The sequence below is a fragment of the Hypomesus nipponensis genome, chromosome 4, assembly GCF_054491055.1.
Source record: "Hypomesus nipponensis isolate SF chromosome 4, ASM5449105v1, whole genome shotgun sequence".
Classification (NCBI taxonomy): domain Eukaryota; kingdom Metazoa; phylum Chordata; class Actinopteri; order Osmeriformes; family Osmeridae; genus Hypomesus; species Hypomesus nipponensis.
The window spans coordinates 7,860,080-7,884,246 of record NC_140364.1 but is presented as its reverse complement, the minus strand read 5'-3'; the positions used below and the strand labels follow the sequence as shown (position 1 = coordinate 7,884,246).

At 47.9% G+C, this 24,167-nt stretch overlaps 1 protein-coding gene across 1 annotated transcript in view; it reads right to left on the bottom strand.

The window, feature by feature from the left end:
• The window catches only part of gabbr2 (gamma-aminobutyric acid (GABA) B receptor, 2), a 117,911-nt gene that overhangs the window by 63,377 nt on the left and 30,367 nt on the right, over positions 1-24,167 (bottom strand). The window contains exon 2 of the mRNA XM_084695924.1: positions 19,701-19,838. Coding sequence (XP_084552050.1) covers positions 19,701-19,838 — 138 coding nt within the window. The remainder of the gene's footprint in view (positions 1-19,700; positions 19,839-24,167) is intronic.

The following is a 24,167-nucleotide window of genomic DNA, read 5'->3' as shown; positions in this document are numbered from 1 at the left end:
CACTCAGGGAATACCCAGCTTGGCGTGATTGACATGTAACACTGTACAGATCCCCAAATCTGCAATACCATCGGCATTGAACCAGGATTCCTCCGGCATTTTCATCCAGGTAAGGACATCACAACAGCAGACTAAACCTCCTCCTTCTCTCTATCTACTCTGTGTTTGGATGGAGAGAGAAAATGAAAGAGAGAGAGAGGTTTGAAGAGAGGAGGGCCAATTGGAGGAGAAGAGTCTTACTAGTGTAATTACATCCCATGCAGAATAGTGTGTCTGTCTGTCTGTGTGTGTGTGTGTGGGGGTGGGTGCACTAACTAATGTCTGTGAGTATGTTTGTGTGGGAAAGCTTTTTGTTCTTTCGCTGTTTTTCAAATTAGATCATTTAGATCATACCAGCATGCTTGAGTCCTCTCTTCATGCACTCACCCCAGGACAAATGTATGGAGTAATCTCAGACAGAGAGGGAGAGAGTGCAGATAGAGATAGAGTGAAGATAGAGAGAGAAAGATGGATTCCCCCATAACTTTATTCTATTTATGAATTGAAATGCGAAAGTTTGTCTACTACTAAGCCCACCTGGCCCCCTTCTGGCCCCCTCCTGACCCCCCTGCCAACCCCCCTCCTGACCCCCCTGCTAACCCCCACCTAGCCCAAGCCTGCTGCATGAATGATTAATGATCAGATGCCAAACTGCATACTCTATTCTTCCTCTTTAATTATTCCTCTCTCTCTCTCTTTCTCAAATACTCTCTCATACCTTGAGGGAGGGTAAGGATTACATTGCATGAGCTGGTATTTCTCTCTGCTAAAACAGCATGTGGGCTCCCCTCCTCCCCTCCTCCCCCAGCCCTTTCTCCCGCTACTCCCTCCATCCTTACCTCTTCCCTCTTTCATTCCCTCCCTCCCTCCTGTCTTCCCCCTCCCTTCCACCCTCAACTTCCCTCTCCCTGCTATCTCTCTGTCCTCTCAGCCATGCAACACATACTTACTCTCACGTACACACACACACACACACACAGAGCTAGCAACTTTACAGTACTTTCACATTTTGGTGGTCCGACTGTAGAAAAATATAAATCAATTTTCTGTCAACGGAGACAGACACAGAAGCTTGTTGAGATGAGCAGAGAATATAGCGATCGTTCCCCTCAGTGGGCCCGTACACACTGTTATTACAACACACAACTATTACATTATCCAGCTGAGATTGAAACAGGCCGTGATAGTGGTCCTGAACAGGCTTTCCACCCAGGCAGGCCCTACAGTGGGTGTGCACACATTCTTGGTCTCCAGAGGACAAGACCATCCTCAGATTCACAAGCATTTGTTTGTTTTCACTCTCTCTCGCTCTCTCTCTCTCTCCCTTTATTCTCGGTCTCTTCCTCTATTTGCTTGAAGAAAAAAACATTTATGAGCCATACTTAAGGGACTGTTGCTTCTCTCTGCCATTTAGTCCAGTTTGCTCAGATGGCATCTCTTCCCTTCACTTTCAATTAAATTGTTGATGAGCGCGCAATGAATTAGCAATGAGACGCACAGGAGCGACACAAGCCAAGCACAGAGAGAGGCAGAAAAACATGTCTGCCGTGATGCCAGCAGAGCAAGGGAATGTGGGAACACCCAGATGGCCCGCGACGGCACACAGTTCTTGCAGGAAGGACGCTGTATGCATTTTCAATACACAGTGGAACAAAAAAAACAGAACCAGGAAAGAAAAGAGAGGAATGGAGAGAAAGAGAGAGAGAGAGAGAGAGAGAGAGAGAGAGAGAGAGGAAGAGAGAGAGAGAGAGAGCTAGAGAGAGAGAGAGAGAGAGAGAGAGAGAGCTGGAGCTAAGAACAAAAAAAGGGAAAAAAGGGAGGATCTGCTTCTTTTCCATCCCATTGAACTTGAAGTACTCACTGTATCTTTCTAACACACAGAATTTGCTTTCAGAGAGGGAAAAGAAGACAGGCCTGGTCCAGGAGGCTTCTGGTTACTGAAGCAAGGTATTCCATTACTGAGGTCAGGCCATATGTAATGTAATACCAGGGCTAGGCTAGCAAGGCTAGCAGGACATGAGGAGCAGTGACTTGCTCAAACTCCTCTCGGAGGTTGTGGGCCGTAATTGATTATAGGCCCATGAAAGTGCTCCCTCGAAATCAATATTACCGCTATATCCATTTCCTCTCTCTATATCTGTCCCCCCCCCCTTTCTCTCTCTGTTTCTCTTCCTTTGTCTTCATTCACAAAACAACACATCTCCCCATTTACAATTCCTTGGGGATTGGGATGGCTGTCTCACAGGGGTTGGCTATGGTTGGATCCTGAGTGGACATTAAGAGTTCCTGTTACATTATTTAGTCGCTGCTGTACGGCAGCACGGCATACTCACACCCTATTAGGCCCCATGTTATCTAACAGCTTAATTGCAGTCTCTCCATTGCCGCATCGAACTCGACCTAGACGACTGCATTTATCAAACCAAAGAGGAAGAAGACAATCCCCCCCTGTTGCATTGCATCGTGGGAAGATATCGCTCCTATGATCCGCCATGAGGTTTCCGCCGGGCGCCACAGGGGAATGCATTATCTGGCTACTCAGACGGCAGAAAACACACGGACGAATTGAGATGCAAGGGGCTGATTGCATTTCATCACACTCTTCCTGATAGATGAATCTGCACAGCAATCCTACTGTGCCCCAATCTGGATACTGTCACTGTCTGTCTGCAAAGCGGGGGGTGGTCGGGTGTGTGTGTGTGTGTGTGTGTGTAGGGGGAAGGGGGGGGTACAGAAATGGGTAAGGTGGGAGGAGTCACCGTTGTGGGGTCTACAAGAGTGAGAGGTTAGTGAGAGACAGAGAGGAGAGACAGAGAGAAAGAGAGAGAGAGAGAGAGAGAGAGAGAGAGAGAGAGAGAGAGAGAGAGAGAGAGAGGGGAGACTCTGGCCCTTTTTAAACAGAGAACCCCACAACACTACCATTGACAAGACCCCTCTTTACGGCAGCTTGTTTATACTGAACCAAACAAACAAGGCATAATACTGCCATAATACTGCCATAATACTGCCATAATACTGCCATAATACTGCCATAACACTGCCATAACACTGCCTGTGTGTGGTTTCAGATAGCATGCCGGCGTGTGTAGTCCCACCATGCCGGCTCTCCCTTTTAAACAGACGTGAACTGGGCTCTGTGATGACATCAGCTGCCTGCTTAATGCCGGTACAACAGTGTCCCCCCATTCCGTGTTCGTACCTTTTATACAGAGCTGCGAGGCGGAATAAAGGCGCAACATTTCCATCTTGAACGGGTAAAAGGGACTGAAGAGAGAAGGGTCAAAAAGTGCATGTGTGAGGAAGACACAGAGAGAGAGAGAGAGAGAGAGAGAGAGAGAGAGAGAGAGAGAGAGAGAGAGAGAGAGAGAGAGAGAGAGAGAGAGAGAGAGAGAGAGAGAGAGAGAGAGAGAGAGAGAGAGAGAGAGAGAGAGAGAGAGAGAGAGAGAGAGAGAGAGAGAGAGAGAGAGAGAGAGAGATAGAGAAATAGAGAAATAGAGAAATAGAGAAATAGAGAAATAGAGAAATAGAGAAATAGAGAAATAGAGAAAGAAATAGAGACAGAAATAGAGACAGAAATAGAGACAGAAATAGAGACAGAAATAGAGACAGAAATAGAGACAGAAATAGAAATGCATTTTTAGAAAAGAGTTGGTAGACCAAGAGAGTAATCAAGAAAGAGGGAGAGAGGATTTTTCTAGGCAACAGTATCTGACTGAGAAGAATGTGGAGTGCAGAGAGTTCCCATCCGCGCGATCTTTGAAGTGATAAAATAGATTCACTCAGGGAATACACATTTGATAGGGTCGCTCTAGATACTACTAGACACATCGCCTCATAAATGGGAATCCTCATTCATTATGCAGTGACACGCGCGCACGTGTGCACACACACGCAGAAAAACATTAGCAACCCCACATAAACATATGCCGACATGCATGCTGTCAATGCATGCGCATGCAATCACACACACACAAGAACACACAAACTCCGACACTCATAGGCTTCACATTCAGCCAGTACAGTCAGAACTCGTATTGTGGGAATCCATATTTGAGTTTCTCGTTCTGCCCATGAGCAGAGCTGCCCGCCTAGTGCAGACTTAACTACTCCAAAACTGAGCCTGTGACACTGTTAGAGAATTGACAAAAAAGGATTTTAATCTCCAGGGGGAGATCCCTGCCCGCCCCGCCCCACCCCCCTCCCCCCGCGCCCCACACCCACAGGGTTGTACCATGCAGGGTGGCAACCATAAGATGGGTCGTACCAAGTGTTGGTCTGGGGGCCAGATGAGGTTGGTGTGAGAGTGGAGCGTGATGGAGCGTGTTCCTGCCTCCCAACCCGGCATCACAGTCAGATCCCACACAACTGGATCTCTCCCTCAGATGTTGACTTGATGACGTGTAACATGTGACAGGGCAGGATTATTATCACCAGATTAATGAATAGCTGCCAGGAAGGAGGGGTGTGGAGGGGTGGGGGCGCCCGGCCTGGGATCAGTTCACTTTCCCTGGGGGGGGGAGAGAGAGAGAGAGAGAGAGAGAGAGAGAGAGAGAGAGAGAGAGAGAGAGAGAGAGAGAGAGGGACAGTGGGAGAGAGAGGGTGGGACTGGGGAGTGAAGGCTTGGTTTCGACAATCTGGAGAGCATGGGCTGGAGTGTACAATCATATCGCTGGCTGAGAGAGGCGTGCAGGGTTTTGGGTTCCGTGCCAGCGTTTTTAGATTGAAGCCCTCAGGGACGGGGCCTGTGGAGAAGGCACACACACGCACTTCGCATGCACTATGCACCACTTCAAAAATACACAGCTCCTGTTTCGGGTCCTAAAAATAATACAGTTATCTCATGAAGCATTCATGTCAGTGCCTTCAGAGAGAAGAAATCTAACGATCATGTGGTTCATCTCCTCCAGAGTTAGCGTTAGCGCGGCCGCTACCTGGAGACTCCAACTCCGACTCCAAATTTAGCAGTGATGCAACATTGTCGTCTGTAAGAACGGCGGCTAGCTCTGTGTGATAGGCCGGTGTGATTACATAAGGCGCTTCTGCATGCTCCCTCTGGATAATGATGAGAAATAACTCTGATCTGGACCATCAGACACACTCTAAAAGGTTACCCAATATCTGTTTACGAGTACTAGATTTTGGTCGAAGGCAAATAGGATCAAAACTATAAACACAGTGCCACAAGTAAACCTCAACCATCAAACACATGAACTGCTAATTGATGGAGGTAAAGCAGTGTATGTGCTGATGCTGTGACGTGCGTTTGATTTGTACTATTCTGGGATTTGGAATGGTTCACAGTTGTGCCCCTGATCAGGTGAACAAACTCATTTGGAGAGGTTGGGCACATCCCCTTCCACGCCGGTCAGCTCAAATCGATCCAGTCACCTTGACGATGCCAGCGCTGATACCGTGATTGGGATCACTGCCACTCCGTGTGAGTCACAGGGTGCGTGTCCGCGGTCTAAGGTGGCGTCCTCGTCTCCTCTCGTCTCCTTCAGCAGACGGTGGGTGTGGAACGACTGGGCCGGCTCCCACACATCAAGGGCTTCCCAACCTCTCCTTCCCCTGGGTGGGGATCAGAGGAGAGCAGGCCAACGAGACACAAGAGGAGTCATGGAGAGGAGGTCTCCACAGACTGCCCCCCCCCCCCCCCAAAGGCCCAGTCAGAGAGATGGCGGTTGAGAGCGGGATCAATGGGCCTAGGTGCCGTAGCGAGGGTCAGTGAATATCAGGAAGGCTGGCGAGAGACTGGCGGTGAAACAGACTGCGGAAACTAGATCGTGGGGTTTTTGTATGGTTAACCCTGTACCTGGCAGAAGTAGTGCAGCAAGAGGAAGGAGAGAAGAGGAAGAAAGAGAGGTCATGGGAAGTGTGCATCCCCATTGTGACAGCAGAGTTGAAGGACGGACAGGGAAGAAAGGGTTCCTGTAGGCTTTCTCTCCGTCCCTCTCTCTCTCTATCTCTCTCTCTCTCTCTCTCTCTCTCTCTCTCTCTCTCTCTCTCTCTCTCTCTCTCTCTCTCTCTCTCTCTCTCTCTCTCTCTCTGTCTCTCTGTCACTCTGTCTCTCTGTCTCTCTGTCTCTCTGTCTCTCTGTCTCTCTCTCTCTCTCTCTCTCTCTCTCTCGCACTCTCCCCCTTCTGATGCAACATTGATCTGGACCATCTGAATGTGCAGACACATTGTGATTGTGCTTTGCAGTGGTATTGACTTTGTGTTCAATCCCGGACCATCACTGAGATGCATGACGCAGTTCTAGCTATATACACCCCCTCTCTCTCGCTCACAGATTTACACCCCCCCCCCCTTACTGTGCGTGGGGCACAGCACTGCGGACACACACGCACAGCTTTCTCTCTCCTCCTCTTTCCCTGTAGACATCCCCCTCACAGAGCCAAATCGAAGCGTTGCTTGATATTCACTCATTTAAATTGGTGAGCAAAATGTTGCGGATGCAACCTTTACGACCCCTAAGGGGGACAGCAGTTCTCGGCTTCTCCTGGGAGGAAGAGGTGTGTGTGTGTGTGTTAAGATTGGTCTTGACTGTTAACAATTGAGTGAACGTTCCTCAGGGCGACTGCTCCAGTTAGACTGTCAGAGAGCCTCTTTGCCATGCAAATTGCTTTGTTTTCTGCCTTTTTTCTTTCCAAGCATCCCCTCAGAGTTTTAAAGAAATAAGGGGGAGGAGAAACGGGGAGAAAAAACGAGTCTTTCCCTTTTTTTGAAACGCAACACGTTGTCTTAAGCCCCACCGATGGAGTTGGCAGTAGAGCAGAGTAGATTTATAGCTGCAATGTCAAGGGTCATCTTCTCCCTGCCAATGTTCAGCTTGGTCTGCTCTACATTGGGATAGCTACACCATGCTGTGCTAATCGATGCTATGCGACATCATGTAAATGCGGAGTTAGGCTACAGAAGTAAAAGGAATGAATTAACATTGAAGAAGAGGGTTAGGGCTTTATATTTATCCATTAACACAAAAAGCTAAATAGTGTGCGTGTATGAAAAGTGAGTGTGTGCTTCCAAATGGCTGTGTGTGTGTTTATGTGTCCTGCACCTGTCATCCTATCCTTAGGGAGAAACATTGCATTTACAGTACGTCTTTACCTGACACCTCGAGACACACCTGTCGAAGTTGACATTTTGGAAAAAATGTGGCCTCAAGAGCCAGAAAGAAGACACTGCAGGAAGATGTCATAGGAAGGAGTTAAGTACTGCCCGCTTGAAAATCAAGCTTAGGCCTGTTCAGTTGAAGTGTGCGTCCTATCCAGTTACTGTTATCCCATCCCTCTGTTTCGTTTCTGCTCCTCTCACTTTTCCCTTTTCCTCTCCCTCTCCCTCTCCCTCTCCCTCTCCCTCTCTCTCTCTCTCTCTCTCTCTCTCTCTCTCTCTCTCTCTCTCTCTCTCTCTCCCCTCTCTCTCCCTCTCTCTCTCTCTCTCTCTCTCTCTCTCTCTCTCTCTCTCTCTCTCTCGTTCCGAGAGAGGGAGAGAGACAGGGAGAGAGATAGAGACAGCAAGTGGGAAAGAGGGAGAGAGGTAGAGAAAGAGTGCAGCTGTGCAAAGAGCACTTAAGCAAATGACAGAGAGAGTGTCTGCAGACGACGCCCTCTCCACCATGCTGCTGACCCACTTGCAGTGTCTTCACTTCCCTCATCCCTTCCTCCCTTCTGGCCGGCCGGCAGAGGGAGGGAGAGAGATGCCTCCCTCAACACCCACGAGGGAGGGAGGGAGGGGGCTCTGCTAGAAATATGTCCTGCACCTCCTGGCTGTTCCTCCCCGGGGAAGCAGCTGCTTCGCCTGTCTAACCAAGAAAACGGGAAACTGTCAGATACCTGGGGTGTGCCTGATTTAGTATCCCAAGCAGGATGAAACCCACTGGAGCAGTCTTCGAAAATGCAAACTCAGATCTTAAATCAAAAACACCTAACTTTGTAATATGTCAAGGACCTAAGGACATTGCCAAGAGAGGAACGACAAAGTGAGGTGGATTGTGGTTCAAGAGTGTACACACACACACACACACACACCTGGGCTCTCACCTCAGTAAGCACTCCCAGACAGACTGTGATTAGGACATGTTACATTGCCTCAATGCTGGTCAACGTGACCAGGGTGACAACACTGCTGCCGCTGCGCTGCCCCTCGGCATTCTGGGTAGGCATATCGCTTCTCATCTCCGAGATGCAACGCTCCCAAGGTCTTTCAATGTGAGACAGGCCATTAGGCTCCCCGTCTCTATTCAACCCCTCGTTTATCCTCTCATCTGCCTGGTCATCTGGGGCTGGGGCTGGGGCTGGGGCTGGGGCTGGGGCTGGGGCTGGGGCTGGGGCTGGGGCTGGGGCTGGGGCTGGGGCTGGGGCTGGGGCTGGGGCTGGGGCTGGGGCTGGAGCGCTGTAGCTGCAGCTAGAGGGCAGGATGGCTGGAGAGCTGGGGGTGGAGGGATGGTGGTCTGGGGGTGGAGGGATGGTGGTCTGGGGGTGGAGGGATGGTGGTCTGGGGCTGGAGGGATGGTGGTCTGGGGGTGGAGGGATGGTGGTCTGGGGGTGGAGGGATGGTGGTCTGGGGGTGGAGGGATGTTGGTCTGGGGCTGGAGGGATGGTGGTCTGGGGCTGGAGGGATGGTGGTCTGGGGGTGGAGGGATGGTGGTCTGGGGCTGGAGGGATGGTGGTCTGGGGTTGGAGGGATGGTGGTCTGGGGCTGGAGGGATGGTGGTCTGGGGCTGGAGGGATGGAGAGCTGGGGGTGAAGGCTTATGCTTTTGGAAGACGTGTGACTTTGGTGTATTTAAGTGTTAAGTGTTTTGCGTACAATCCCCTGTATTACTGTAATCAGACTGACAGGCTGGAGTCTTATCAGAGACTCGGTGTGAGCAGATGTGTTGCTCTGATGAAGACAGCCACACTGTAGTAGGAGAAGACCATATGGTTATGTAAAAGAGTTGTTTTTAGAACATGCCTCTTCAATCGTGATCCTGCTCTGGATGTTTGCAGAACAGCCAGTGTGTTTGTACGCAATCAGGGTGTGTGTGTGTATACAGTATTTATATATATATATATATATATATATATATATATATATATATATATATATATATATATATGTGTGTGCCTGTGTGTATATGTGTGTGCCTGTATGTGAATAATACAAGCTAATCTGTGTGACTCATCTCTCCAGTGTTGCTAGCTCCCCTGACAAGCGCCATGATGGACAGCCCCAGCAAAGCTCCTCCCCAGCTCCTCCTCAGCTCCTCTCCTCCCCAGCTCCTCCCCAGCTCCTCCCCAGCTCCTCTCCTCTCCAGCAGCACAGGCACCACCCCCAGACGAGGAACTGAGAGAAATTAATTACACCAGGGGTCGAGTCAATTGCCCATGGATTTTCAATTATTCCTCAAACGGCCGCCATGAAACGGCTTCAATTGTGAAAATACACGACCCCATCTGGCCACGCTCTACGAAACCTCAGAACAGTTATATCACACAGGCAGGGAGGTCATTCTGATGAACTGCCCTCAACACACAAGTTTCATTTTCCAACAATGAGCCTCAGATAGCCTGTCTTCTGGGGGGAGGGATGAGACATGCTATCGGGGAGCGAGGGTATAAGAACCCTTTGGATATTTCCTTACAAACTGACCAGTGAAGACTCAACCTCCTCACTATCTTATTTCCCCCTCTGTCTCTCCCAGCCTTTCCCGTTACTTCTCCTTCTTCAATCTCTTTCATTCTACAGAGGCCAGCAGGGTCCAAAAGGCTGTGAGACAGCTGTACATTGTTTAAAGATACCATCACCTGGGCTGAGAGCGAGCACAGTTTAGTCCTGAAAAAACATCCAATACCAGCATGGCGTCTACTAGAGGGCTGGTTGTTTACACACCTTCCCATTGCAGGATCAAACCCTATTGTCATGGTTGCCTCCCAGTCTGTTCGATGGGCAACAATACATCGAGGCCGTACGGTCACTGACAAAGCAGTCCAACCAAGGCAACTCCACAGTGAAGTGATTGATATGAATGAGATTCAGCTGCATATAACAAACAACAATGCTGCTATTACCAGAAAATAGGTCCACATTTCATTTGAAATCATCTGTCTTTTGGCCTTGAGGCTTTTCCAGGCAGGATGAGTAGAAAGGACTCAACAAAGATCCCGGTTATGTTTTAGCAGGGGTCTGAAGGGCAGACCAGTTCAGGGCTAACTCCTAATTATGCTAATCTGCCTGATTACTCTGCAGTTCTGTGGGAAATACACAAAAGCACATTGCAGACCCAAGGCCTCTGAGGTCAACAACCCTCCATAGATACATAACACTTAATACTACCCCTACATAGCTTTTTGATTTTTGTTTGACCTCTATTTAACCAGGAAGGTTAAGAGATTGAGATTGGAAATCTGTTTAATATCCATAGATACTTCACATAGCTCCACACGGCTCCTGTATGGATGCAGGGTGCTCAGGTGAGGGGGTGTGTAACCCCCCTGGTAAGACTGCTCTCTCAGCCTGTCAGATCCATTTCGGAAAGGGGCGTCTGTGTTGGTGGTGCAGGGTGGTAGAGCATGGTGGTAAGCTGGAGTTCATTGCCCGATCGATGAGCAAACTAAATATTTCATACAAGCCCAGCAGTTGTTGTTGTAGTTTGATAGCTGCCATGAATTCCGCCTATAAGGTCCCATAAAATCACAATGCATTCTCCTATAAAAACGCATAAAACATAGATGGGGAGGCGAGCCAAATGGTGTAAATCCCAAAACCAGATATGTTTTCACCCACTCACGAGATCCATGGCATGTCCACCTGCAACACACATTGACCAAAACTTGTCAACGAGTCAGACCCCTTGTCATTTGCTAATCTCAATTTATACTGGGATGGCTGCTTCCAAATGTCAACATTATTATGTCAGCAGTGTGTAGGAGGGGTGGGGGTGTGGGGGGGGGGGCTAAGTCATTGAATGTTTGTTTACTCAGATATTCCAGGTGGAAGGGGGTTGAAGGGTGAGAGGGGGAGGGGGAAGCCTTGTTGGAGGGAGGTTACTTTCAATTATTTTCCTATTCATATTTAATTGTGTTTATTCCTGGTAAAGGTCAGCGGCTGTGGCTAGTGTGCCTGTGTGCATTCCTACGGCATCAGGCTGGGAAACCCTGCTGCTAAGACAGCGGGCTTCTTTAAAATGCACGGGGGCGTCGCCGCGGGAGACGGTCACCTGGCAGAGATAACCTATCCAACAACAAACATTAGGTAAGGCTATACCAATCAAACCCCTTCTGGGTCCTCCTTCACCCTCCTCCACCCTCCCTCACCCTCCTTCCCTCACCTCACCCTCACCCACTTTCCCTCACCTCACCCACCTCCACCCTCCCTCACCCTCACCCACCTTCCCTCACCTCACCCTCACCCACCCTCCCTCACCCTCACCCACTTTCCCTCACCTCACCCACCTCCACCCTCCCCCACCCTCACCCACCTTCCCTCACCTCACCCTCACCCACCCTCCCTCACCCTCACTCACATTCCTTCACCTCACCCTCACCCACCCTCCCTCACCCTCCTCCACCCTCCCTCACCCTCACCCACTTTCCCTCCCCCACCCTCCCTCACCCTCCCCCACCCTCCCTCACCCTCAACCACCTTCCCTCACCTCACCCACCCTCCCTCACCTTCCCTCACCCACTTCACTCCCTCTCCTTCACCCTCACCCTCCATGTGTGTGTTTTGTGTGTGTGTTTTGAGTAGATGTGTATGCAGGTTGAATATTGGTTTACCTATTGTCCATATACTGAGACGTGGAGTGTAATGTGGACTGGTCTATCCAATACCAATGCTGTCACGTTCTGTCCTTTGTAATCAAGAGTTTCACTGTGTTCACACTGTTGGTCTGTGTGTCGGTGCCTGTGTGTCTGATTTGATGGAAACTTACTATTGTACACACGCTCATGTTCGTGTGCAAGTGAGTTGGTGGTGCGTGTGAGTGTGTGTGTATGTGTGCGTGTGTGCGTCAGGTTGCAGGAGGGACTAAGACGATCTCCCTCTCTTTCTCCGTAATGAGCTCTGCTCACTCTGCCTGCTTTGTCTCCCAAGCCTACCTGCTCTCAAACCACTAAAAGGTTTGAATTGAAATTTTAAAGAGAGCCGTGCTGTCCCGCATCCAAGGGAGGTTTATATTTAACACTGAGTTGATATGGGGAAGAGGGTGCACAGCAGCTGGAAAACTCTGGAAATCTCTCCCTGTCTCACCGTGTTTGACCACCAGACTGACGTTCGAAAGGGGAGTGTTTTAAGGGCTGGATCCACTATCAGTCTTCAATACAATTCCTTCTGTTGAGCGGCCATTTTAATTGCTGTGTCATGGCGTCGTGTTGTTCCTCTTCTCATGGAAACACATGATTCCCATGGCGCTGGCGCCCCCAAACACTCTGCCATTTTTGTTTTGATCACAACACCAAGTGAAGTATTACTACTGTGCATGGCGGCATGCCTTCAGCTTGAGTGAGTACAGACCATCACTGTACAAAACCGTATAAACTGTATATTTATATATTTTACAATTATTTATAATTTTTACAAATGCAGTTTATTGGATTGCATGCCTATTCCTGAAGAGGTAGACAGCAATCATTCACTGCTCAGTGCTCATAAGAAAAATGACATTTCATTGTGCCAAATGCTCAAAGCTTCTCCACATCCAATTATAAGACTTTCTTTTTGTTTGGCTACAGGCCTCATAGGCACTTTAAAAAAGGAAAACCCTTTCCACTAAAAGAGAAAGAAAGAGAAATAGATCATGAGAAAGGGCATTACTGCTTGTATGTGTACAGGTGTGTGTGTGTGTGTGTGAGAGAGAGAGAGAGAGAGCCAGTGTCATGCAATGTTCGTGTTTTCTGCATCTCTTGCGTGTGCTCTGTATTGTTTGTGTGTGTTTGTCTGAGTTTTTGGCCAAGCGGCACAGCTGTGCAAAGAGGACATTGTTGGATTGATTGAGAGGAGAGGCTCTGTTTACCACCTCCCTTTCTCTCCCTTTCTACCAAAATCTCCCCCTCTCTGTTTTACCCTTACAGTGTGAAGTTGCAGAGGACTTTGCATCTTTTTCTCCCTCTTCCGTTGTTTAACAGGGGAAAGAAACAAGATTTGGGAAAGATCACCTTCAGATGGATGCTGATTGAAGTGGACATTCATAACATCATCTGCTCAACTTGGTGGTTCTCCAGTTGATAGAAAAGAAATACGTGAAGAAGACAAGCAAAGTGATGAGCAAAGCTAGAGATGCTTCAGTAAAGTGGTATCTCTTATCTGACTGGTGTGAGAGCGCAATACTGGCTGGTAATTAGACCGCTTATCTACGCATCCGCTCTATTGGTCCCCCTCGGGGTGAGGGGTGGGGACAGCAGGCTGGGATGATCCTATAGGCCGCCGTGGGGAACCCAGCCTGATAATTACTGCACATGTAAAGTGGAGGAGGAGATGGAGAAGGAAAGAGGGAAAGGAGGGGAGGGGAGGGGGGAGGGACGAGGGGGTGGTGTGAGTGAGTGAGAGAGTGAGTGAGTGAGAGAGAGAGAGAGAGAGAGAGAGAGAGAGAGCGGTTGAGTGAAGGAGGGATAGAAAGAGAGCAAAGGAGAGGCAGAGGATGGAGAGGATGCATGCACTCCTGGGTTAAGCTTTTTCCAGCCACCACCACCACCACCCCCCCCCCCCCCACCCCCGAATGGAAGTTTATGTTACATGTATTAGTGAGCCGTGTCAGACAGTTAACCTGCCTTTTATTGATCTTCTGGCTTCAAGCTCCAGAAGCAGTCTCTTTTTAATGGGCCGTAATGGAACTGGCTCTTGTCTTTCAAGACCGACTGCACTTCCTCAATCTTCCTCCATCAACCCCCACCCCCCCTTTCACCCACAATAAAGAAGCCCATGTTGTGATATCATTTCAAGGATCTCCTTCATGCCCGTTCTGGAAAAGTTGCTTTAGAATGTCCGACGAATAGGCAATTTGAATATCCGATGGATACAGTAGATGTGATGTTGAACCTCTCGGTCTGACTGATGGGTTCATGGTGAGATCTAAGAGAACACAGCTTACAAAAGTTTGCAGGTTTTCCATCTTAGAGAGGAAGGGAGTGTGAAAGGAAGGGAGTTGTGGGTCATCTCTCTGGGGGCGCAGTACTGGAGGACTGGAGGAGAAGCCACTGTTTCAATATTCACTGCCCTTCCCTCGGCTTTACATACTCTCTGCACGTCACTCAGTACAGACAGGAAGCCATGACTATTTCATGTGCATGTCTCTCTGTTTTTACATTGCATCAACAATGCCTTCTTCTTAACTCCATCCTCAAACAGATTCACGTACCCAGGAAGACTCAGCTTGTATGTCTCTGGGCGCTGGCCTCTCACCTCTTCATAGTGGTTCTCATTTGGCCATGAGACCATTGTCACTGTGCAGTTTCTATTGGCAACAGATACATTATGAATCAAACTTGAGATGAGTTGCAGACTTCCTGTAAAACCAATTTGATTTGGAAGGGAATGCCACCTAAGAGCTCTTGAAAATATAATTTTGGTGTGAAGAACAAAGCCCATGCATGATCACAGTTTGATTAATTAAACTCAATTAATTTTGAAATAAAAATGAATGACTAATTCCATTTATCACTGGATTTTCTTGTTCAAAGCTCTTTTTCCACGCTTAATGGATGCGCTATCCTGCTTGCGCTTCAAAGTGGTCTGGGTATGCATGTGACCTACATAAAACATATCAAAGCCCAAAAACCCAAAAGAGGAGCCAAAATTAATTTTAAAAACGTACGCACAACTTGTTGAAACACCCCTAAAACCGAAACATAAAAAAACAAGAACAAAGAATAACATTTCCTGTTGGTTGATTCTTATGGGTGGCTGGCATGCTTTGTGTCGTCATTACTGTGTCAATAACAATCTTCCTTTTCTTTTTTTCCCCCATCCTGAGAACAACAAGAATATGATATTAGGTTGAGATGCTGGGGTGGATTGAGAGGCGCCTTCATCTTCCATTCCTTTTGAATCTGACTGGAAGACCTCGATGTCAGAGATCTGTCAGCTGAGGCAAAGGATATCCTTTTGTTGTCATCACATGCTTCAGAAGCACAGAATCGGGTGAAAAAAACCGGAAAGAAAAGTAACGCAGCATTCGTCCCCTTTGCTGAACACGTCCTGGAAGTGTCATCACAAACATGTTGTAGGTGTAAGATCATTGCCGCTATCTGTTTAGTGGTGTGTGTGCAAATGTTAATTAAGTGTTAATTTGCCAATAAGAGACTTTCCTGTAAATGAGGATGAGTGCTGAGAGAGTGCTGGGTACAGTGAAGGTTCTGTACCTTGTATTGCAGCCGTGGTTAAACAAGCCCGACCTGGCAACATTGTACTTGGGAACACAACTTAGTGTATTGTTCTTTCTCTGTTTTAATCTGCCTTCAGCCAAAGAGAAAACATGTTTTTAAAGGCAACCTGTTCCTCTTACTTCTACAATGCTGCAAAAATCGGGTGTAGGACAAGGTGTCTTGGAATTGTGTCTTTGTTAACAATCACCTCATTAAAATGTCAACACCTTCAGATGGTTGTGAAATCCTCGTCCACATTGTCATCACATCCCGGACCCCCACCCTGGGATTGAGCAATTATCAAAGACGTAATACGAAAGCAGCAAGTAGTGCGTTGGGAAGAAAGAATCTAACATTACTCAAGTGCCGAGGGTGTGAAAATAACAATATTGCTGGCCCCTTATTGGTCAAAGGTTTAAAGTTCTACTTCCTGTGTTCCACTGGGTCCGGGCTGGGAGCAGTATGCTGGTAGAAGAGTCAGCGCTAATTGCCTCTCTTAAGAGTTTGGTCGTTTTCCCCACGGCGTCCTCCTGACTCATACAGACAGAGAGGAGAACATCACTGATCTACCACCACAGGCAATGGCTCACACCTCACATTTTTGTTCGTTAACAAGTAGGTTAAGAAAAACATAAGCTCTGTCCTGACTTTCAGGGCACCATGCACATTCTAGAAGGTAACCAAAGGCTGGTCTGCTGAGTCATGAAGGAAACACACGTCGACAGTACATCTATGCTGGAGAAGAACCTTGAGGAGATCCTCTGATTGGTCGGGTTCGGCTGTCTCTCTCCCTCGCCTCACTGACTGTACTTTCAACTTTTCAACTCCTCAGGAACAGTGAAATCAGGGCCACAGTGGATGTACTGTATGTTCACCTTGAGGCACCTAGGGATGCCATGTGCACCATGAGCTCCGCTTGGCTCTCATATTGTGATTTTCCCAGTTCTTTGTTCACTGACCAACTTGATATTTTCAACCTAAACTTTGAGAACCATGAAATATGGATGGGAGTAGAAGAGGGGCCTTGATGCCGGCCTGGCAGAATACTGCAGCAGCAGCACATCTTTTATTGAGTAGTTTTAGTGTAGCTTTCAGAGGAATCGGGGGGGGGGGGATCCACAGCATTGGTTGTCTTGAGGAAGAAAAAGCAGAATGTCTAAATGTTGCAGAAGACGAGGTAAAGCGGTGAGGAGGCTTGTTCCCTCGTTTCTAAACTGCTCTGCTTAATGAAGCGGCCGCAATCGATACCCGGATTAAGAGGACAAGATGTGCCCTCAGACGTCAAGTGAAGCGCCGTGTGTTGGTTTCACCCCCTAATGCCCCCGGAACCCTTCGGAGGAGTCTCAATGACGCAACAGGAGTAGTGTGAGACGGGGGGAGGGGGGGGGGGGGGGGGAGCGCTCCTGAGACCCAGATCAGAGGGACTGAAGAGAGACCTCCCCGTCATGCTCCACAGCCTGGGCCTCGGACACGTGGCCACGTCTGGCCACCATGTGCTCCGTCCACTGATTTGTCTCTTCTTCTGCATTAAAAGGGAGTAAATGATGGGGAGCCGTCTCTCATTATACACTTTACACTGCTGAAAATTACAGTGATGGACCGATGACTGAAAAGGTGGCCATGAACAGTGTGTGTCAGTGACTGTGTGCTTGTGAGAAAAAATTAAGCTTCAACGCAGGATAAAACCAATCCACAATGTCTTCAATGAAAGACCAGCTCTGCCAGGAGCTAAACGTTCTAGTTTATAATATAATAGGGTTGAGAAGCCTAGCCTGTTTAAGCATCATTCAAAATGGATGCCAAGAACGCAGTCTTGTCAATGCTGTCTTCCAGACCACAGGCAACACACTGTATTTTGGGAACTGGCTCCTGAAAACGGCTCCCAGAAAGCAACGGCTGTGCCTCCTTCTGTCTCGGTCTGTGAGCACTGTCTGCTGCTTTCATCTACGTCAGTTCATCCCTCGGAGATACGATTGGAATTTTGCTCTGACACGATTGGAAGGAGGAGGGGGGGGGGACTGGACCCTGACTCCCAGGCAGTGGGGGAGCGAGCGCTAGAGAGTGAGGGATAGAGAGGGAGAGAGGACTAGAAATAAAGAAGGATAGAGCGAGAAGAATGGGGTGTGTGGTTTCAGGTAGGAAGTGTGTTGGGGGGGGGGGGGCTGTATGTTAAAATGCTCTGCACATATTCTTTGAACGCCACTAAGCTTAGCGTAATGAGTTCTTCATTTCTGATTGGAAACTGTCTTTTTTTAAATGCAAAGAAGCTGTGAATATCCAGAAATGTATTTATTCTGTCAATAATATGTGCCACAGATTTAATCCGAGTATCTCTCTGTTTAGATGTGTGGAAAATGTGCCTTTAAATATCAAACAACCACAATGAGACGTGACGGAAAATAAGGTCCGGTGGTGGAAAACTGAACGGTCTGAAGGTGATCTAAAGTCTGGTGCGGAACAACTAACTCTTTGAAGTTCTTGACTCTGCTAATGTGTTCTCTATGTGTATTCTAGAATTCTCTCTCAGACCTGCTTGTGTGAATGAGACCCAAGCGAGGACAGTTGATTCTGACATCCCAGACAGAGCCAGATTTCAAAGCTTCCCGCCCGCTACTCAGGTCAGAGACACGGCCCTTACACTTTGACTCTCAACAGGAACAACCAGTGTCAAGTGACAAAATGTTTGCTGGACTCCACAGGACACCACAGAAACACAACTCCACGTGGTTGGTGATCATTTGTTAACTCAACATGACACGTACGAATGCTAAATGTACGATTGTTCTGGCTGTGAATAGGAATGAGGGAAAATTTTATTATATATAGCGATATATATATATATATATATATATATTGCAGCTGGTGTAATTACAGACAATGTCTTCCAGCGTGTTGGAATCCTCCCACACAAGGAGAAAACGCCTGGTACTCATGGCAACAGAGAAGGTGCCACCCCACATCCTACCCTTGACCCAGCAAGGAGTCTCCAGTGATTCAAGCAGCATTACCCTTCCTACTGTGCCACCAACTCTGCGTCCTGCCATCCTCTGGCTTTGGAAATGGGCCACTCCGACAGAGGGGACGTAAAACCGGGCGGATGGACAGGGAGATGGTGAAACACACGCAATGTCATGGCTTTGACAGTAATATCATCTTTCCTGCACTCCCTAAAGGACCACAACAGAGTAGTTGGCCATGCAAACCATCTCAAGTCTGGCTGCTGCACTTTTGAAGTGTTTTCTGTTAACACTTTTCTGTGAAAACCTTTTCTCTTTCAGTCTGCAACCTTGTCTGCAAACAGTTGAGAGGGTTATATCTCTATCTGAGTGTTGAAATTCACTTTCTCAGCAGTAAGGGCAGATAACACAGGTCAAACTGTGCAGTTGTAATTTGTTGTTGTTGCGTTGATGTCATCAGATACCTACAGAAGGAAATCTATCAAATGTGCTATCCAATCCGATTTCTGTTCATGTATAGTGCAGGTCATACCCATCTGAAACCTAATTACCTCACATATCTTTACATCGGCTACTCTGTAGTCAATACAGGGGTTTCTGCACCTCTCTATTCCTCATTCACAAGGCGAGAGAGGAAAGTTGGCCCCTTTCCAAGACCAGAAAAGAGCGTCTCAATCTCATTCTCTTCTTTTATTGCTGCAGAATTAATTTCCGCCATTTTCTGCCCATTTTCTGTTGAGAAACGGATAAGGATTGTGCGGATTTATCCAGTGCCAATTAGACATCCACCCCGTTGAGGTTAATAGGGGATTAAGCGGAGCTGGGGTCCTCTCTGCCATCCCACTGCCCATCTAAACTGTGACACCGCAGAACCAAGCAGGTTCTCAGAGTACAACATGAATCAATTAGTACATCTAGGGTAATGTGTTACTGTAGCAGAGTGCCTGGCTTACAGGCACAGTGAGAGAATAACAAGCAAGGAAACTAAAATGTTTTGCTCCCACACGCAAGCTGATCCCCTTTTTGGGATTGATTCTGTACTTAATGAAGATGAGATACACTAAATTGTCCAGTCATATCTTAAGCTGGTCTTAAAGCACACTAGCATAGATGTGTTCTATTCAATGGCATAAGGACTTGTGTTTGGCGGTGCTAGTCCTTGGCACTTCAACAAACAGCTAGCAAGTCACTCCAACACCAACAGCTAGCAAGTCACTCCAACACAAACAAAATGTCAGAACAGTCCAACCAGCCACTCCAACACAAACAACACAAACAGTCAGTCATACAAACACTACCAGCTAGCAAGTCACAGCAAGATGACACAACACACAACTGCAACAGTTACTGTTAGCAAGTCCTACCTGCACCAGGTTCCAGCCCTCCAGAGACTCAGCGATGATGGACGTGACAGACGGACACACCCCTCCGAAGATCATCAGGTGCTTGGGACCGTAGCAAATGGCGTCGAAGAATGCTCGCAAACCTTTAGCGTTGTCACACTGGAAGGAGGGGCGGCAAGAAAAAGGAGAGGGCAAAAGGAGTGGAGAGGAGAGGTGATTGATGGAGAAGGAATGGGTGAGAGGAGGGAGAGAAATGGTGGAAGGGGAAAAAGAGGGATACAAAGTTACAAAGCTGTATCAGGTAAGTACCGACTCACTGGAATCTAGGTGACTCTCGTTCCCCCAATCAATAACACTTATCCATTAATCATCCACCAATCCTAAAAGTTGTGAGCTCGGAATAAAGCCACATTCCACTAATCATTCAATTATGACTGACTCCATGTGATCAGAATAGCATGCTTACAAAGCTACATATGTGACTACCATCTAGCCACATTTGCTAGCTCTGAAACCATGGATACTTGACACAACCGCACTGGGCCTTGACTGCACAGCCATCTCACATCACTATGGCAACGCTCTGGCTCTCCTCAAGTGCGGGAGAGAGAGGCCGAGCAAGAGAGGGAGGAGGAAGAAGAAGAAAAAACATGGAGTATGTTCTATTGATTGCTACATGAGCTCCTAACTGGTTTTGGGTCAGATTTGTCTGTGTTTGCAATGATATTCCTATCGGAGATAAACACTTCACACTGTCCCTATTACACACACTCAATTCTGGAAGGACTGACAGCTGATGTGTGTGCGTGCGTGCGCATGTGTGTGTGTTTGTGTCCACCAGGACTGAATCCATCTCCAGTTGAAAGCCCTCCGACCTTGTTAAAGATCAACCGGGTTGGAATTAGATTTCTCCAGAGAAGCTGCAGTGCGTCTTGATGCCGGAGATTAAAAATCGAAACCCTGAGAGACCTAGGATCCTCTGCCTGGACCAGACTGCAGGCTGTCTGGGACTGGATCTGTAGTAACATACCTCCAGACACAAGCAGCATTCACTGGATCTGTAGTAGCATACCTCCAGACATCAAGCAGCATTCACTGGATCTGTAGTAGCATACCTCCAGACACCAAGCAGCATTCAGAAGTCCATAGGCTCTGATACAGGTTGCTGTGTACAACCGTTTACCATCAGAAGAACCTCCTGAAAGCCACCACCTAAAACCCTTTAAGGCTCCTAGGAGAAGCTTAATAGCTACCCTGGAATAATATTGTTTATAGGTGGAACCTTTTTCAGAGGTACAGTGTCGTACAAATACCCCAGCACGCTATACAACCGAAGTCATTCGTTTCAGAGAGTATGTTTTCAGGGGGGTAGAAGTTTGGGGATCACATTAAGCTTGTGTTTGAACCAAAACACCTATCTTCTACCGATCTAAGGTTAATGTCTTACCACTGAGCCATAGCATCCGCAGTGGGACCCACTGATCAGATTCCTGCTGATTGGCTGTTTAGATTGAGCCAAAACAGGCATGGCTCTTTACACCAGGACCCGGCATTGTTACATGCTGGTACCAGTCCTACATGATCTGTTCGGTTGAATTCAGAACGGAAGCAGCAGGAGGACGTTGGATGTTTCTGACGTGAGAGGAGAGAGCGTGTGGTTAAGCATGGCGGGGGGGGGGGGGGTTATCTTGTCCACATGGCTGAATCCAAACAACGTGGCTGCTCAAACATGATATCTGATTTGCATAACGCTTTCTGATTGGCGTTTTGTTAGTGTGTGCCTGGGGGGGAGGGGGGGGGGGCATGAACATGCTGAAACCAAGCATGTGAGGATGTGAGTTAAATATGTAATCATAATGATTATTATTATTATAGAAATAATAATAATGTCTTGTTTTTATTGTTGATGTCACCTACACCTAAAATACTTTTAATTGCACAGTAATGGAGTTGATTATTTACATGGCTGAAGAAAGACAGTCCCTCAACCAAGCCCCTTTGACACCATCACCATGCAATTAGCCTGAACAGCACTTATTAAAGCCCCACATGGCAGTGTGTCGATATCCCGTTGATGGGTCCACAACTCTGGTGCTGTCCTTTCCTATGCTCCCATCTAGAGGCACTTGTACTCAGTGGTTCTGTATGTGTTAGTCACTGTCCTCCTTCATGAAGAGATGGAGTCCTGGTCAAATGGCCATAAAGTAGGTGTGTGTGTGTGTGTGTGTGTGTGTGATACAGTCCCAGGGCCCCAGGACACAGATGTGACCTCACTCTGCGACCTGACCATTGAGCACCTCACTTGGCCAATCACAGCAAAACGCTCCCTCCTTTGAGAGGTACACAGAACCGACCAACTGCTATGCTCTGGCTATTTTCTAAAGAGAAGGGGGAAAAGAGAGAGAGAGAGAGATGAAGCAAAAGAGCTATATCTTTGAACAGTCGTTCTGATGCTAACCACCTCTATCATTTCCTCTCTCCCTCTCTCCCTCTCTCCCTCTCTCTCTCTCTCTCTCCCTCTCTCCCTCTCTCCCTCTCTCCCTCTCTCCCTCTCTCTCTCTCTCTCTCTCTCTCTCTCTCTCTCTCTCTCTCTCTCTCTCTCTCCTCTTTCTCTCTCTCCCTCTCTCTCTCTCTCCCTCTCTCCCTCTCTCCCTCTCTCCCTCTCTCTCTCTCTCTCTCTCTCTCTCTCTTCTCACCCACTTTCGTCGGGCACACATCCACGCAATCTGCCTCGTTCGCGGTGCTTTGACCGCCGTGTTGCCACGGCAACCCGCTCGACGCTTTGAGTGGCAAACGAAGAACAAGAAGGGAAGTAGGGAAAGGAGGAGGAGGCCGGCTGAACAGGGGCTATACTTAGCAGTGATTTTGTGTCACAATCAGACGCCCATTAATGGGTATACCTATTCAGTGGACGCAAGAGGGTTAACAGTGGATAGGGTGTGTTCAAACCCAGGATGAGAGAGAGACATGGGGCAGGAAGAGAAACACAGAGTGTTTCGAGGTGACAAAAAGCAAAAGAGCAAGAAGTGACAAACAGATGAGGTGTCACATTTAAGAAGCTCTCGTGAAGTCAATCATCCGTCCCCTTCACTGACCACTACAGCCCCCTAGCTCCCCCCCACATTATCCATCCCACCCCCCTCCCCCCCCTTCCCCACACACACACACCTGTCATGCTTGCCTTTCCCACCGAGCTAGAGACAAACATAGTTCACATCACATGGTCTGTCCCCCTGCTCTACAGTGTACGACAGTAGGAAAGACCAAGATGGATGCTTGCGTTCAGTTTGTATTCATCTGTAACTTTCTCTACCTCTCCTTCCATTGAACTAAACCTCAATTGGTATTGGATAACAAAACAAATGACTTCTACTAGAATACTCAATGTGTATTAACAGAGTTGAGGAGAGAGAAGAAAACCATAAACCTAAAACAAATTTCTCTCTAATTTGTCAGACCCGTTAGGGAGCCCCGTAGGAAATGACCAATTCGGTTTCAGTTAATCTACAGATCCAGCCTAGGGAGAGGAGGAGGAGAGACTAACTAGCACCCTCCCCCTCCCCCCACCAGAAATAGTTTCCTGAGCTCTCAGAGTAATGGGTAAATGGGGTGTGAACCCGGGTCCACGGACTCGCAAACATGTCGTCCAATGAGTTTAACTAATTCTACTTGTTTACACTGGCACCAAACTTGTTCACCACACTTAAGCCTCAACCTCTTTGCGAGTACATTAACAGAGTTAGGTGTGTGTGTGTGTGTGTCTGTTTGTGTACAGACTGCGTGTAGATCTTTGAGGACATGAGTACCTATCATGAGTCTGTGCAGTTCTGTTTTCTATTATTTGCCCCTGCATATTATTCACAGGGATGCCATATAAATCACATTGAGGGGCAAGCCCTGGTGTACAATCCACTATGCAGACACAATGGATTCACACACTACCATTAAGCACCCACACACATACAAGCACATATCCACATGCACACACGCACACACACACACACGTGATAGTGTGGACTGGGCAGGCGTGTCATTATGTGATAACAACAAGAGCTAATCAAAGAGAGCTAACCATGATGAAATGTCTTGTTAGCTGAGGAGCTGCACCTGGCTCTGTTTAATAGCAAATTACTGCACTCAAATAAGCAACCTGAGGCCCCCCCGGCACTACTGGTCTGTGTGTGTGTGTGTGTGTGCGTGTATGTGTGTGTGTGTGTGTGAGCACACGTGTATGTGTGTGTGTGTGTGTTTGTGTGCAGTGAGCCTTGATAATGTAGGGTGCCATTTCACAGACAGTCGGTTCTTGACAGCGAGTTGGTTAACGACATGCACACACACGGACAAATGCACACACACCCAAACAGCTGACCTATGGCACCCCAATGTCCTGCCCGCCACGGAGACATGAACAGGGAACAGGACAGAATCTGGGAAATAGTCTCTGTTTCTGTGCAGGATTAGGGGTGGGGATTTGTTAAGGTTTACTCT